The sequence below is a fragment of the Hyla sarda genome, chromosome 5 (genome assembly GCF_029499605.1).
Source record: "Hyla sarda isolate aHylSar1 chromosome 5, aHylSar1.hap1, whole genome shotgun sequence".
Taxonomy (NCBI): Eukaryota; Metazoa; Chordata; class Amphibia; order Anura; family Hylidae; genus Hyla; species Hyla sarda.
Genome location: NC_079193.1, coordinates 9,084,154 through 9,098,468, shown reverse-complemented (window position 1 = coordinate 9,098,468; position 14,315 = coordinate 9,084,154). Strand labels below are relative to the sequence as shown.

At 43.1% G+C, this 14,315-nt stretch overlaps 1 protein-coding gene across 8 annotated transcripts in view; it reads left to right on the top strand.

Moving 5' to 3' along the window:
* ADCYAP1R1 (ADCYAP receptor type I) overlaps positions 1-14,315 on the top strand; it is a 279,625-nt gene that overhangs the window by 218,009 nt on the left and 47,301 nt on the right. For all 8 annotated transcript variants that reach the window (XM_056518828.1, XM_056518825.1, XM_056518826.1 and 5 more), the window contains one exon: positions 5,315-5,468. In XM_056518828.1, coding sequence (XP_056374803.1) covers positions 5,315-5,468 — 154 coding nt within the window. The remainder of the gene's footprint in view (positions 1-5,314; positions 5,469-14,315) is intronic.

Below are 14,315 nucleotides of genomic sequence, written 5' to 3'. Positions count from 1 at the left end.
GCATGCTGGGAGTTGTAGTTTTGCAACAGCTGGAGCCGCACTAGTATGGAAACATTGCCTTTCTCCTTAGAGGATTGGAGGCTTTCTTGATGGCAGAACTTTTAGGCAATAACTAGATGCTTAAAATTTTAAAGAAAATGTAACCATAGAAATCTTACTGGACTTCATGTGTCACCGACGTCATTGAGATCAATTTCAGGGAGAAGATGTTACACTCGGCTGTTAACACCGTTTACATGCAGGAGGTTTCCAAAGGGCAAGGAGTAAGAAAGAAACGGCTCTGGAGCTAATACACGTGTTCTTCTACAAGGCATTCAGAAAGTATTCATACCCTTTCATTTTTATCCGAACAAACACCAAGACATGAGGAGGGGGAAGAACTGCCTATAGAGCTCAGGCACAGCCCTGTCTATATAAGATCTGACAGCTGACAATGTATATCAGAGCAAACACCAAGCCATGAGAGGGGAAAGAACTGCCTGTAGAGCTCAGACACAGCCCTGTCTATATAAGGTCTCACAGCTGACAATGTATATCAGAGCAAACACCAAGACGTGAGGGGGAAAAGAACTGCCTGTAGAGCTCAGACACAGCCCTGTCTATATAAGGTCTCACAGCTGACAATGTATATCAGAGCAAACACCAAGACGTGAGGGGGAAAGAACTGCCTGTAGAGCTCAGACACAGCCCTGTCTATATAAGGTCTCACAGCTGACAATGTATATCAGAGCAAACACCAAGACGTGAGGGGGAAAGAACTGCCTGTAGAGCTCAGACACAGCCCTGTCTATATAAGGTCTCACAGCTGACAATGTATATCAGAGCAAACACCAAGCCATGAGGGGGAAATAACTGCCTGTAGAGCTCAGACACAGCCCTGACTATATAAGGTCTCACAGCTGACAATGTATATCAGAGCAAACACCAAGACATGAGGTAGAAAGAACTGCCTGTAGAGCTCAGACACAGCCCTGTCTATATAAGGTCTCACAGCTGACAATGTATATAAGAGCAAACACCAAGACTTGAGGGGGAAAGAACTGCCTGTAGAGATCAGATACAGCCCTATCTATATAAGGTCTGACAGCTGACAATGTATATCAGAGCAAACACCAAGCCATGAGAGGGAAAGAACTGCCTGTAGAGCTCAGACACAGCCCTGTCTATATAAGGTCTCACAGCTGACAATGTATATCAGAGCAAACACCAAGACGTGAGGGGGAAAGAACTGCCTGTAGAGCTCAGACACAGCCCTGTCTATATAAGGTCTCACAGCTGACAATGTATATCAGAGCAAACACCAAGACGTGAGGGGGAAAGAACTGCCTGTAGAGCTCAGACACAGCCCTGTCTATATAAGATCTCACAGCTGACAATGTATATCAGAGCAAACACCAAGCCATGAGGGGGAAATAACTGCCTGTAGAGCTCAGACACAGCCCTGACTATATAAGGTCTCACAGCTGACAATGTATATCAGAGCAAACACCAAGACATGAGGTAGAAAGAACTGCCTGTAGAGCTCAGACACAGCCCTGTCTATATAAGGTCTCACAGCTGACAATGTATATAAGAGCAAACACCAAGACTTGAGGGGGAAAGAACTGCCTGTAGAGATCAGATACAGCCCTATCTATATAAGGTCTGACAGCTGACAATGTATATCAGAGCAAACACCAAGCCATGAGAAGGAAAGAACTGCCTGTAGAGATCAGATACAGCCCTGTCTATATAAGGTCTCACAGCTGACAATGTATATCAGAGAAAACACCAAGACATGAGGGGGAAAGAACTGCCTGTAGAGTTCAGACACAGCCCTGTCTATATAAGGTCTCACAGCTGACAATGCATATTAGAGCAAACACCAAGCCATGAGGAGAGAAAGAACTGCCTGTAGAGCTCAGACACAGCCCTGTCTATATAAGGTCTGACAGCTGACAATGTATATCAGAGCAAACACCATGAGGGGGGGAAAGAACTGCCTGTAGAGCTCAGACACAGCCCTGTCTATATAAGGTCTCACAGCTGACAATGTATATCAGAGCAAACACCATGAGGGGGGAAAGAACTGCCTGTAGAGCTCAGACACAGCCCTGTCTATATAAGGTCTCACAGCTGACAATGTATATCAGAGCAAACACCAAGACATGAGGGGGGAAAGAACTGCCTGTAGAGTTCAGACACAGCCCTGTCTATATAAGGTCTCACAGCTGACAATGTTTCTTAGAGAAAACACCAAGCCATGAGGTGGAAAGAACTGCCTGTAGAGTTCAGACACAGCCCTGTCTATATAAGGTCTGACAGATGACAATGTATATCAGAGCAAACACCAAGCCATGAGAAGGAAAGAACTGCCTGTAGAGCTCAGACACAGCCCTGTCTATATAAGGTCTGACAGCTGACAATGTATATCAGAGCAAACACCAAGCCATGAGGGGGAAAGAACTGCCTGTAGAGCTCAGACACAGCCCTGTCTATATAAGGTCTCACAGCTGACAATGTATATCAGAGCAAACACCGAGACATGAGGGGGAAAGAACTGCCTGTAGAGTTCAGACACAGCCCTGTCTATATAAGGTCTCACAGCTGACAATGTATATCAGAGCAAACACCAAGCCATGAGAAGGAAAGAACTGCCTGTAGAGCTCAGACACAGCCCTGTCTATATAAGGTCTCACAGCTGACAATGTATATTAGAGCAAACACCAAGCCATGAGAAGGAAAGAACTGCCTGTAGAGCTCAGACACAGCCCTGTCTATATAAGGTCTCACAGCTGACCATGTATATCAGAGCAAACACCAAGCCATGAGGGGGAAAGAACTGCCTGTAGAGCTCAGACACAGCCCTGTCTATATAAGGTCTCACAGCTGACAATGTATATCAGAGCAAACACCAAGCCATGAGGTTGAAAGAACTGCCTGTAGAGCTCAGACACAGCCCTCTCTATATAAGGTCTCACAGCTGACAATGTATATCAGAGCAAACACCAAGTCATGAGGTGGAAAAAACTGCCTGTAGAGCTCAGACACAGCCCTGTCTATATAAGGTCTGACAGATGACAATGTATATCAGAGCAAACACCAAGCCATGAGAAGGAAAGAACTGCCTGTAGAGCTCAGACACAGCCCTGTCTATATAAGGTCTCACAGCTGACAATGTATATCAGAGCAAGCACCAAGTCATGAGGTGGAAAGAACTGCCTGTAGAGCTCAGACACAGCCCTGTCTATATAAGGTCTGACAGCTGACAATGTATATTAGAGCAAACACCAAGCCATGAGAAGGAAAGAACTGCCTGTAGAGCTCAGACACAGCCCTGTCTATATAAGGTCTCACAGCTGACCATGTATATCAGAGCAAACACCAAGCCATGAGGGGGAAAGAACTGCCTGTAGAGCTCAGACACAGCCCTGTCTATATAAGGTCTCACAGCTGACAATGTATATCAGAGCAAACACCAAGCCATGAGGTTGAAAGAACTGCCTGTAGAGCTCAGACACAGCCCTCTCTATATAAGGTCTCACAGCTGACAATGTATATCAGAGCAAACACCAAGTCATGAGGTGGAAAAAACTGCCTGTAGAGCTCAGACACAGCCCTGTCTATATAAGGTCTGACAGATGACAATGTATATCAGAGCAAACACCAAGCCATGAGAAGGAAAGAACTGCCTGTAGAGCTCAGACACAGCCCTGTCTATATAAGGTCTCACAGCTGACAATGTATATCAGAGCAAGCACCAAGTCATGAGGTGGAAAGAACTGCCTGTAGAGCTCAGACACAGCCCTGTCTATATAAGGTCTGACAGCTGACAATGTATATCAGAGCAAACACCAAGCCATGAGGGGGAAAGAACTGTCTGTAGAGCTCAGACACAGCCCTGTCTATATAAGGTCTCACAGCTGACAATGTATATCAGAGCAAACACCAAGACATGAGGGGGAAAGAACTGCCTGTCGAGCTCAGACACAGCCATGTCTATATAAGGTCTCACATCTGACAATGTATTTCAGAGCAAACACCAAGTCATGAGGAGGAAATAACTGCATGTAGAGCTCAGACACAGCCCTGTCTATATAAGATCTCACAGCTGACAATGTATATCAGCGCAAACACCAAGCCATGAGGGAGAAAGAACTGCCTGTAGAGTTCAGACACAGCCCTGTCTATATAAGGTCTGACAGTTGACAATGTATATCAGAGCAAACACCAAGTCATGAGTGGGAAAGAACTGCCTGTAGAGCTCAGACACAGCCCTGTCTATATAAGGTGTCACAGCTGACAATGTATATCAGAGCAAACACCAAGCCATGAGGGGGAAAGAACTGCCTGTAGAGTTCAGGCACAGCCCTGTCTATATAAGGTCTCACAATTGACAATGTATATCAGAGCAAACATCAAGCCGTGAGGTGGAAAGAACTGCCTGTAGAGCTCAGGCACAGCCCTGTCTATATAAGGTCTCACAGCTGACAATGTATATCAGAGCAAACACCGAGCCATGAGGTGGAAAGAAATGCCTGTAGAGCTCAGAGACACGATTGTGTGGGGGCACAGATCTGGGGAAGGGGACAAAACATTTCTGCTGCACTGAAAGCTCCATAGAACTCAGAGGTCTCCATAATTCTTACATGGAAGAAGAAGGAACAACCAGGACTTTTCCTGGACCTGCCACCCACAAAACTAAGTAACACAGTTGATGCATATAGTTCTGTTTTCAGGTAATGCTTTATGGGGAAAAAGTATGCAAACTAAAGGGGTATTCGAGGAAAAAACGTTTTTTTATATATCAACTGGCTCCAGAAAGTTAAACAGATTTGTAAATTACTTCTCAGAGAACTGTCCAGAGTAGAAGCAAATTCCCATAGCAAACCTCTTCTACTCACTGTAGTTCCTGAGACAAGCAGAGATGTCAGCAGAGAGCACTGTTGCCAGACAGAAAAGAACAACTTCAGCTGATAATTATTGGAAGGATTAAGATTTTTTAATAGAAGTCATTTACAAATCTGTTTAACTTTCTGGAGCCAGTTAATATATAAAAACATTTTTTTTCCTGGAATACCGCTTTAACTCAACTACATTCTCTTGCCAGTTAGGACCCTTGCCAGGTTCTTCCTTCTAGAGGAAAGCTAATTTGCATCTCAGTTTGGTGACAGTTTCTGAAAAGGATCAGTGGTAGAATTGAATTCTTGAGCTCCTCAGATTGGTAGCTCCGCCCATGAGGAGCAAGGATCTCCTTAAATCCTATTTATACTAACTCAGTGACACATTTTGTGACCGGTCGACAATATTTTATACGTTATTTTTATATTTGCAGGTGGAATGTAAAGCTGTGATGGTTTTTTTTCACTACTGCGTCATGTCCAACTACTTCTGGCTCTTCATAGAAGGACTTTACCTCTTCACACTCCTGGTGGAAACGTTTTTTCCAGAGAGAAGATATTTCTATTGGTACACAATAATCGGATGGGGTATGTGTTCTAATATATACTTGTATTTCCCAACCAGTGTGCCTCCAGCTGTTTCAAAACTACAACACCCGACATGCCTGTACAGCTGTTAGCTTTCTGGACATGCTGTTAGTTGTCATTTTGCAAAAGGTTTAAAGGGGTACTCCTCTGCTCAGCATTTGGAAAACACTGTTCCGTGCGCTGAAGTCGGCGCTGCTAGCTTGTCATGTCATAGCCCCGCCCCCTCAGTGCAAGTATATGGGAGGGGGCGTGACGGCTGTCACGCCCCCTCCCAAAGACTTGCATTGAGGGGGTGGGGTGTGACGTCATGAGGGGGCGGGGCTATTACGTCAAGAGCTCCCGGCGCCAGCTCCAGCGCTCGGAACAGTTTGTTCCAAATGCTGAGCAGCAGAGTACCCCTTTAAATGTCAGTCTACACTGTAAGTCTGGCATTCTATTCAATGCTGATGTCTGCAGAGCTGGTGTATCTAAGGCTATCATGTGTGATACTGTTTACTGCACCTCTGTATCTAAGCCTATCATGTGCAATCAATACTGTTTACTGTTCCTATGTATCTAAGCCTATAATGTGTGACACTTTGCTGACTATACCTTAGCCTATTATGCCTGAAAATATCTTCTGAGATACTGTATCTAAGCCTGTTGTGTGTCCTATTAGATCCTGAGGAGTGTATCTAATCTTATCATGTGTGATATTGTCTGCTGAACTAGTGTATCTAAGTTTTTATGCGTGATACTATCTGTTGAGCTGTGTGTCTTAGGCTGTTATGTGTGATACTGTCTGCTGAACCGCTGTATCTAAGCTTATGATGTGTGATAATGTCTGCTGAACCACTGTATCTAAGCTTATCATGGTCAATACTGTCTGGTTTGCAGCTGTTTTCAAGTCTGTCATATGGGAAATGGCCAGCAGTGCCACTATATCTAAGCCGATGATGTCTGATACTGTTTGCTGTGCTGATGTATCTAAGGCTATGATGTGAGATACTGTCTGGTCAGCTTATGTACAGTCATGGCCGTAAATGTTGGCCCCCCTGATATTTTTCTAGAAAATGAAGTATTTCTCACAGGAAAGAATTGCAGTAACACGTGTTTTGCTATACACATGTTTATTCCCTTTGTGTGTATTGGAACGAAACCAAAAAAGGAGGGAAAAAAGCAAATAGGACATAATGTCACCAAACTCCCAAAAATGGTCTGGACAAAATTATTGGCCCCTTAACATAATTTTTGGTTGCACACCCTTTGTAAAAAATAACTGAAATCAGTGGCTTCCTATAACCATCAATAAGCTTCTTACACCTCTCAGCCGGAATTTTGGACCACTCTTCCTATAACCATCAATAAGCTTCTTACACCTCTCAGCCGGAATGTTGGACCACTCTTCCTATAGCCATTAATAAGCTTCTTACACCTCTCAGCCGGAATGTTGGACCACTCTTCCTATAACCATCAATAAGCTTCTTACACCTCTCAGCCGGAATGTTGGACCACTCTTCCTATAACCATCAATAAGCTTCTTACACCTCTCAGCCGGAATGTTGGACCACTCTTCCTTTATAAACTGCTCCAGGTCTCTTATTGGACGGCGCCTTTTCCCAACAGTAACTATAAGATCTCTCCACAGGTGATCAATGGGATTTAGATCTGGACTCAGTGCTGACACTTCAGAACTCTCCAGCGCTTTGTTGTCATCCATTTCTGGGGCTTTTTGACGTATGTTTGGGGTCATTGTCCTGCTGGAAGACCCAAGATCTCGGACACAAACCCAGCTTTCTGACACTGGGCTGTACAGTGCGACCCAAAATCCATTGGTAATCCTCAGATTTCATGATGTCTTGTACACATTCAAGGCCCCCAGTGCCAGAGGCAGCAAAACAACCCAAAACATCACTGACCTCCACCATATGTCACGGTAGGTACTGTGCTCTTTTCTTTGTAGGCCTCATTCTGTTTTCGGTAAACAGTAGAATGATTTGCTTTACCAAAAAGATCTATCGTGGTCTCATCTGTCCACAAGACGTTTTCCCAGAAGGATTTTGGTTACTCAAGTTCATTTTGGTAAAATGTAGTCTTGCTTTTTCATGTCTCTGTGTCAGCAGTGGGGTCCTCCTGGGTCTCCTCCATAGTGGGGTCCTCCTGGGTCTCCTCCATAGCGGGGTCCTCCTGGGTCTCCTCCATAGTGGGGTCCTCCTGGGTCTCCTCCATAGTGGGGTCCTCCTGGGTCTCCTCCATAGTGTGGTCCTCCTGGGTCTCCTCCGTAGTGTGGTCCTCCTGGGTCTCCTCCATAGTGGGGTCCTCCTGGGTCTCCTCCATAGTGGGGTCCTCCTGGGTCTCCTCCATAGTGGGGTCCTCCTGGGTCTCCTCCATAGTGGGGTCCTCCTGGGTCTCCTCCATAGTGGGGTCCTCCTGGGTCTCCTCCATAGTGGGGTCCTCCTGGGTCTTCTCCATAGCGGGGTCCTCCTGGGTCTCCTCCATAGGGGGGTCCTCCTGGGTCTCCTCCATAGTGGGGTCCTCCTGGGTCTCCTCCATAGCGTTTCATTTCATTTAAATGTCGACGTATAGTTCGCGCTGACACTGATGCTCCCTGAGCCTGCAGGACAGCTTGAACATCTTTGGAACTTGTTTGGGGCTGCTTATCCACCATCCGCACTATCCTGCGTTGACACCTTTTATCAATTTTTCTCTTCCGTCCACGCCCAGGGAGATTATCTACAGTGCCATGGGTTGTAAACTTCTTGATAATGTCGCTCACTGTGGACAAAGACAAATCTAGATCTCTGGAGATGGACTTGTAACCTTGAGATTGTTGATATTTTTCCACAATTTTGGTTCTCTAGTCCTCAGACAGTTCTCTTCTCCTCTTTCTGTTGTCCATGCTTAGTGAGGCACACGCAGACACACAATGCAAAGACTAAGTGAACTTCTCTCCTTTTTATCTGCTTTCAGGTGTGATTTTTATATTTCCCACACCTGTTACTTGCCCCAGGTGAGTATAAGGGAACATCACATGCTGGAAACAATCTTATTCATCCATAATTTTGAAAGGGGCCAATAATTTTGTCCAGACCATTTTTGGAGTTTGGTGACATTATGTCCAATTTGCTTTTTTTCCTCCTTTTTTGGTTTAGTTCCAATACACACAAAGGGAATAAACATGTGTATAGCAAAACATGTGTTACTGCAATATATATATATATATATATACAGAGGAGAGGAGATCTATATATATATATATACAGAGGAGAGGAGATCTATATATATATATATACAGAGGAGAGGAGATCTATATATATACACAAAGGGAATAAACATGTGTATAGCAAAACATGTGTTACTGCAATCCTTTCCTGTGGGAAATACTTCATTTTATAGGAAGATTTGAGGGGTGCCAACATTTACGGCCATGACTGTATAGATACTGTGTGAGGATCTGGGGTATCTAAGCTGTACAAGTATGCTGATACATTGTAACAATCGCTAGATGCTAGTATTTCGAAACCAGGGTGCCTCCAGCTGTTGCAAAACCACAACTCCCAACATGCCCGGACAGCCTTCGGCTGTCCGGGCATGCTGGGAATTGTAGTTTTGCAACAGGTATTAAGTGTCAGTCTCTATTCATCAACCAAATACGATGGATCTGTCGATTCCTCCCAGATTAAGACTTAATATAAAGGAAAAGACATGATATAAAATTAACCCCTTGCTCACCGTCAGTAATAACATTTGATCTACATAGGATTTATTTTTATTTTTTTTACGGGTCGGTGATGAAATTTTTACCTTGTGTTTCGGCACGTGTTCTGAGAGCGGCGTTAAATAATTCAGGGGGTAGAGGGCGTCCGGGCCGCCGCGCCGCTGCGCGACATTCATTTGCATTTTAATTGCACGTTTCCCATCAGAAGAGCCGATTCCATCTCGGACAATTTATTCCGGTGTCGCCTTTGGTTTCCAGCTTTTACATTTCAAAGGATCGGGTGCCGCGGCTCTCATGGCGGCCTCGCCGCGTTTCATCTTCAGCGTTTTCATCATCGGGCGGCGCTAAAGCTTTTTTTTATTTTTTGTTTTTTTGTTTTGTGTTTCATCCTTGAGTCTCCTTTATAATGTGACTCCTCTCATCACTGAGAACGCATTATACATTGTGTGTCTGGAGATACATCATCTGACAGAAGTGGAGCAGTGTTCTAGTGTATCTAAGCCTATGATGTGTGATACTGTTTACTGTGCCTGTGTATCTAAGCCTATGATGTGTGATACTGTTTACTGTGCCTGTGTATCTAAGCCTATGATGTTTGAAACTATTTACTGTTCCTGTGTATCTAAGCCTATGATGTTTGAAACTATTTACTGTTCCTGTGTATCTAAGCCTATGATGTGTGATACTGTTTACTGTGCCTGTGTATCTAAGTCTATGATGTGTGATACTGTTTACTGTGCCTGTGTATCTAAGTCTATGATGTGCAATACTGTTTACTGTGCCTGTGTATCTAAGCCTATGATGTGCGATACTGTTAACTGTGCCTGTCTATCTAAGTCTATGATGTGTGATACTGTTTACTGTGCCTGTGTATCTAAGCCTATGATGTGTGATACTGTTTACTGTGCCTGTGTATCTAAGCCTATGATGTGTGATACAGTTAACTGTGCCTGTGTATCTAAGCCTATGATGTGTGATACTGTTTACTGTGCCTGTGTATCTAAGCCTATGATGTGTGATACTGTTTACTGTGCCTGTGTATCTAAGCCTATGATGTTTGAAACTATTTACTGTTCCTGTGTATCTAAGCCTATGATGTGTGAAACTATTTACTGTTCCTGTGTATCTAAGCCTACGATGTGTGATACAGTTAACTGTGCCTGTGTATCTAAGTCTATGATGTGCAATACTGTTTACTGTGCCTGTGTATCTAAGCCTATGATGTGCGATACTGTTTACTGTGCCTGTCTATCTAAGTCTATGATGTGTGATACTGTTTACTGTGCCTGTGTATCTAAGCCTATGATGTGTGATACTGTTTACTGTGCCTGTGTATCTAAGCCTATGATGTGTGATACAGTTAACTGTGCCTGTGTATCTAAGCCTATGATGTGTGATACTGTTTACTGTGCCTGTGTATCTAAGCCTATGATGTGTGATACTGTTTACTGTGCCTGTGTATCTAAGCCTATGATGTTTGAAACTATTTACTGTTCCTGTGTATCTAAGCCTATGATGTGTGAAACTATTTACTGTTCCTGTGTATCTAAGCCTACGATGTGTGATACAGTTAACTGTGCCTGTGTATCTAAGTCTATGATGTGCAATACTGTTTACTGTGCCTGTATATCTAAGCCTATGATGTGCGATACTGTTTACTGTGCCTGTGTATCTAAGCCTATGATGTGTGATACTGTTTACTGTGCCTGTGTATCTAAGCCTATGATGTGCGATACTGTTTACTGTGCCTGTGTATCTAAGCCTATGATGTGTGATACTGTTTACTGTGCCTGTGTATCTAAGTCTATGATGTGCGATACTGTTTACTGTGCCTGTGTATCTAAGCCTATGATGTGTGATACTGTTTACTGTGCCTGTGTATCTAAGCCTATGATGTGTGATACTGTTTACTGTGCCTGTGTATCTAAGCCTATGATGTGTGATACTGTTTACTGTGCCTGTGTATCTAAGTCTACCATACGTGATATTGTTTACCATTGCGGTGTATCTAACCCTATGATGTGTGATACAGTTAACTGTGCCTGTGTATCTAAGCCTACGATGTGTGAAACTATTTACTGTTCCTGTGTATCTACGTCTATCATACGTGATATTGTTTACCGTTGCGGTGTATCTAAGCCTATGATGTGTGATACTGTGCCTGTGTATCTAAGCCTAAGATGTGTGATACTATTTACTGTCCTGTATATCTAAGTCTCATACGTGATATTGTTTACCGTTGCGGTGTATCTATGTCTATGATGTGTGATACTGTTTACTGTGCCTGTGTATCTAAGCCTATGATGTGTGAAACTATTTACAGTTCCTGTGTATCTAAGTCTATCATACGTGATATTGTTTACCGTTGCGGTGTATCTAAGCCTATGATGTGTGATACTGTTTACTGGGCCTGTGTATCTAAGCCTAAGATGTGCGAAACTATTTACTGTTCCTGTGTATCTAAGTCTATCATATGTGATATTGTTTACCGTTGCAGTGTATCTAAGCCTATGATGTGTGATACTGTTTACTGTGCCTGTGTATCTAAGCCTATGATGTGTGATACTGTTTACTGTGCCTGTGTATCTAAGCCTAAGATGTGTGAAACTATTTACTGTTCCTGTGTATCTAAGTCTATCATACGTGATATTGTTTACCGTGGCGGTGTATCTAAGCCTATGATGTGTGATACCGTTTACTGTGCCTGTGTATCTAAGCCTATGATGTGTGATACTGTTTACTGTGCCTGTGTATCTAAGCCAATTATGTGTGAAACTATTTACTGTTCCTGTGTATCTAAGTCTATCATACGTGATATTGTTTACCGTGGCGGTGTATCTAAGCCTATGATGTGTGATACCGTTTACTGTGCCTGTGTATCTAAGCCTATGATGTGTGATACTGTTTACTGTGCCTGTGTATCTAAGCCAATTATGTGTGAAACTATTTACTGTTCCTGTGTATCTAAGTCTATCATACGTGATATTGTTTACCGTTGCAGTGTATCTAAGCCTATGATGTGTGATACTGTTTACTGTGCCTGTGTATCTAAGCCTATGATGTGTAATACTGTTTACTGTGCCTGTGTATCTAAGCCTATGATGTGGGAAACTATTTACTGTTCCTGTGTATCTAAGTCTATCATACGTGATATTGTTTACCGTTGCAGTGTATCTAAGTCTGTGATGTGTGATACTGTTTACTGTGCCTGTGTATCTAAGCCTATAATGTGTGATACTGTTTACTGTGCCTGTGTATCTAAACCTATGATGTGTGAAACTATTTACTGTTCCTGTGTATCTAAGTCTATCATAGGTGATATTGTTTACCGTTGCAGTGTATCTAAGCCTATGATGTGTGATACTGTTTACTGTGCCTGTGTATCTAAGCCTATGATGTGTGATACTATTTACTGTGCCTGTGTATCTAAGCCTATGATGTGTGATACTATTTACTGTGCCTTTGTATCTAAGCCTATGATGTGTGATACTATTTACTGTGCCTGTGTATCTAAGCCTATGATGTGTGACACTGTGCTGTTGAGTCACTACAACTAAACATATTATGTCTGAGACTGTATTCTGAGATACTATATCTAAGCCTGTGGTGTGTCGATATTGTGTTATGAGCCATTGTATCTAAGCCTGTGGTGTGTCGATATTGTCTTATGAGCTATTGTATCTAAGCCTGTGGTGTGTCGATATTGTCTTATGAGCCATTGTATCTAAGCCTGTGGTGTGTCGATATTGTCTTATGAGCCATTGTATCTAAGCCTGTGGTGTGTCGATATTGTCTTATGAGCCATTGTATCTAAGCCTGTGGTGTGTCGATATTGTCTTATGAGCCATTGTATCTAAGCCTGTGGTGTGTCGATATTGTCTTATGAGCCATTGTATCTAAGCCTGTGGTGTGTCGATATTGTCTTATGAGCCATTGTATCTAAGCCTGTGGTGTGTCGATATTGTCTTATGAGCCATTGTATCTAAGCCTGTGGTGTGTCGATATTGTCTTATGAGCCATTGTATCTAAGCCTATCATGTGTGATATTGTCTGATGAGCTGGTGTATCTAAGCCTATCATGTGTGAAACAGTTTACTGTTCCTGTGTATCTAAGCCCATGATGTGTCATGCGATTAACTGTTCCTGTGTATCTAAGTTTATCGTGTGTGATACTGTTTTCTGTGCCTGTGTATCTAAGCCTATCATATATGATGCTGTTTACTGTTCCTGTGTATCTAAGCCTATCGTGTGATACTGTGCAGCAGAGTCACTATATCTAAGCCTATCATGCCTAACACTGTCTTTTGAGAAACTGTATCTAAGCCGGTCTTGTGTGATATTGTCTGCTGAGCTGGTGTATCTAACCCTATCACTTGTGTTACTGCTTACTGTTCCTGTGTATCTAAGCCTATCATTTATGAAACAGCGTTGCTGAGTCACTGTACCTAAGCCTGTCATGCAGAATGTCTCCTGAGATACTGTATCTAAGCCTTTTGTGTGTTATATCCTTAGCAGAGTATCCAATCCTACCATGTGTGATAGTGTTTGCTGCTGAGTTGCTGTATCTAAGTTTTTTATGAGTGATAGTATCTGCTGAGCTATGTATCTTAAGCTGTCATGTGTGATACTGTCTGCTGAGCCACTGTATCTAAGCTTATTATGTGTGATACTGACTGGTAAGCAGCTTTTTGAAGTCTGTCATATGGGATATGGTCAGCACTGCCACTATATCTGAGCCTATGATGTGTGATACCGTTTACTGTGCTGATGTATCTAAGGCTATGATGTGGGATACTGTCTGGTCAGCTGATGTATGTAAGCCAATTATGTGCACTACTGTCTGACGTGCTGGGGTATCTAAGCTATCGTATATATCAGGTGAGGTACTGTCTGGTGTGCTGGGGTATCTAAGCTATAGTATATATCAGGTGAGGTACTGTCTGGTGTGCTGGGGTATCTAAGCTATAGTATATATCAGGTTAGGTACTGTCTGGTGTGCTGGGGTATCTAAGCTATCGTATATATCAGGTGAGGTACTGTCTGGTGTGCTGGGGTATCTAAGCTATAGTATATATCAGGTGAGGTACTGTCTGGTGTGGTTAGTGACCTGTATCAATATCTTGGCCGCCATAATCACCACCACTTTGCTC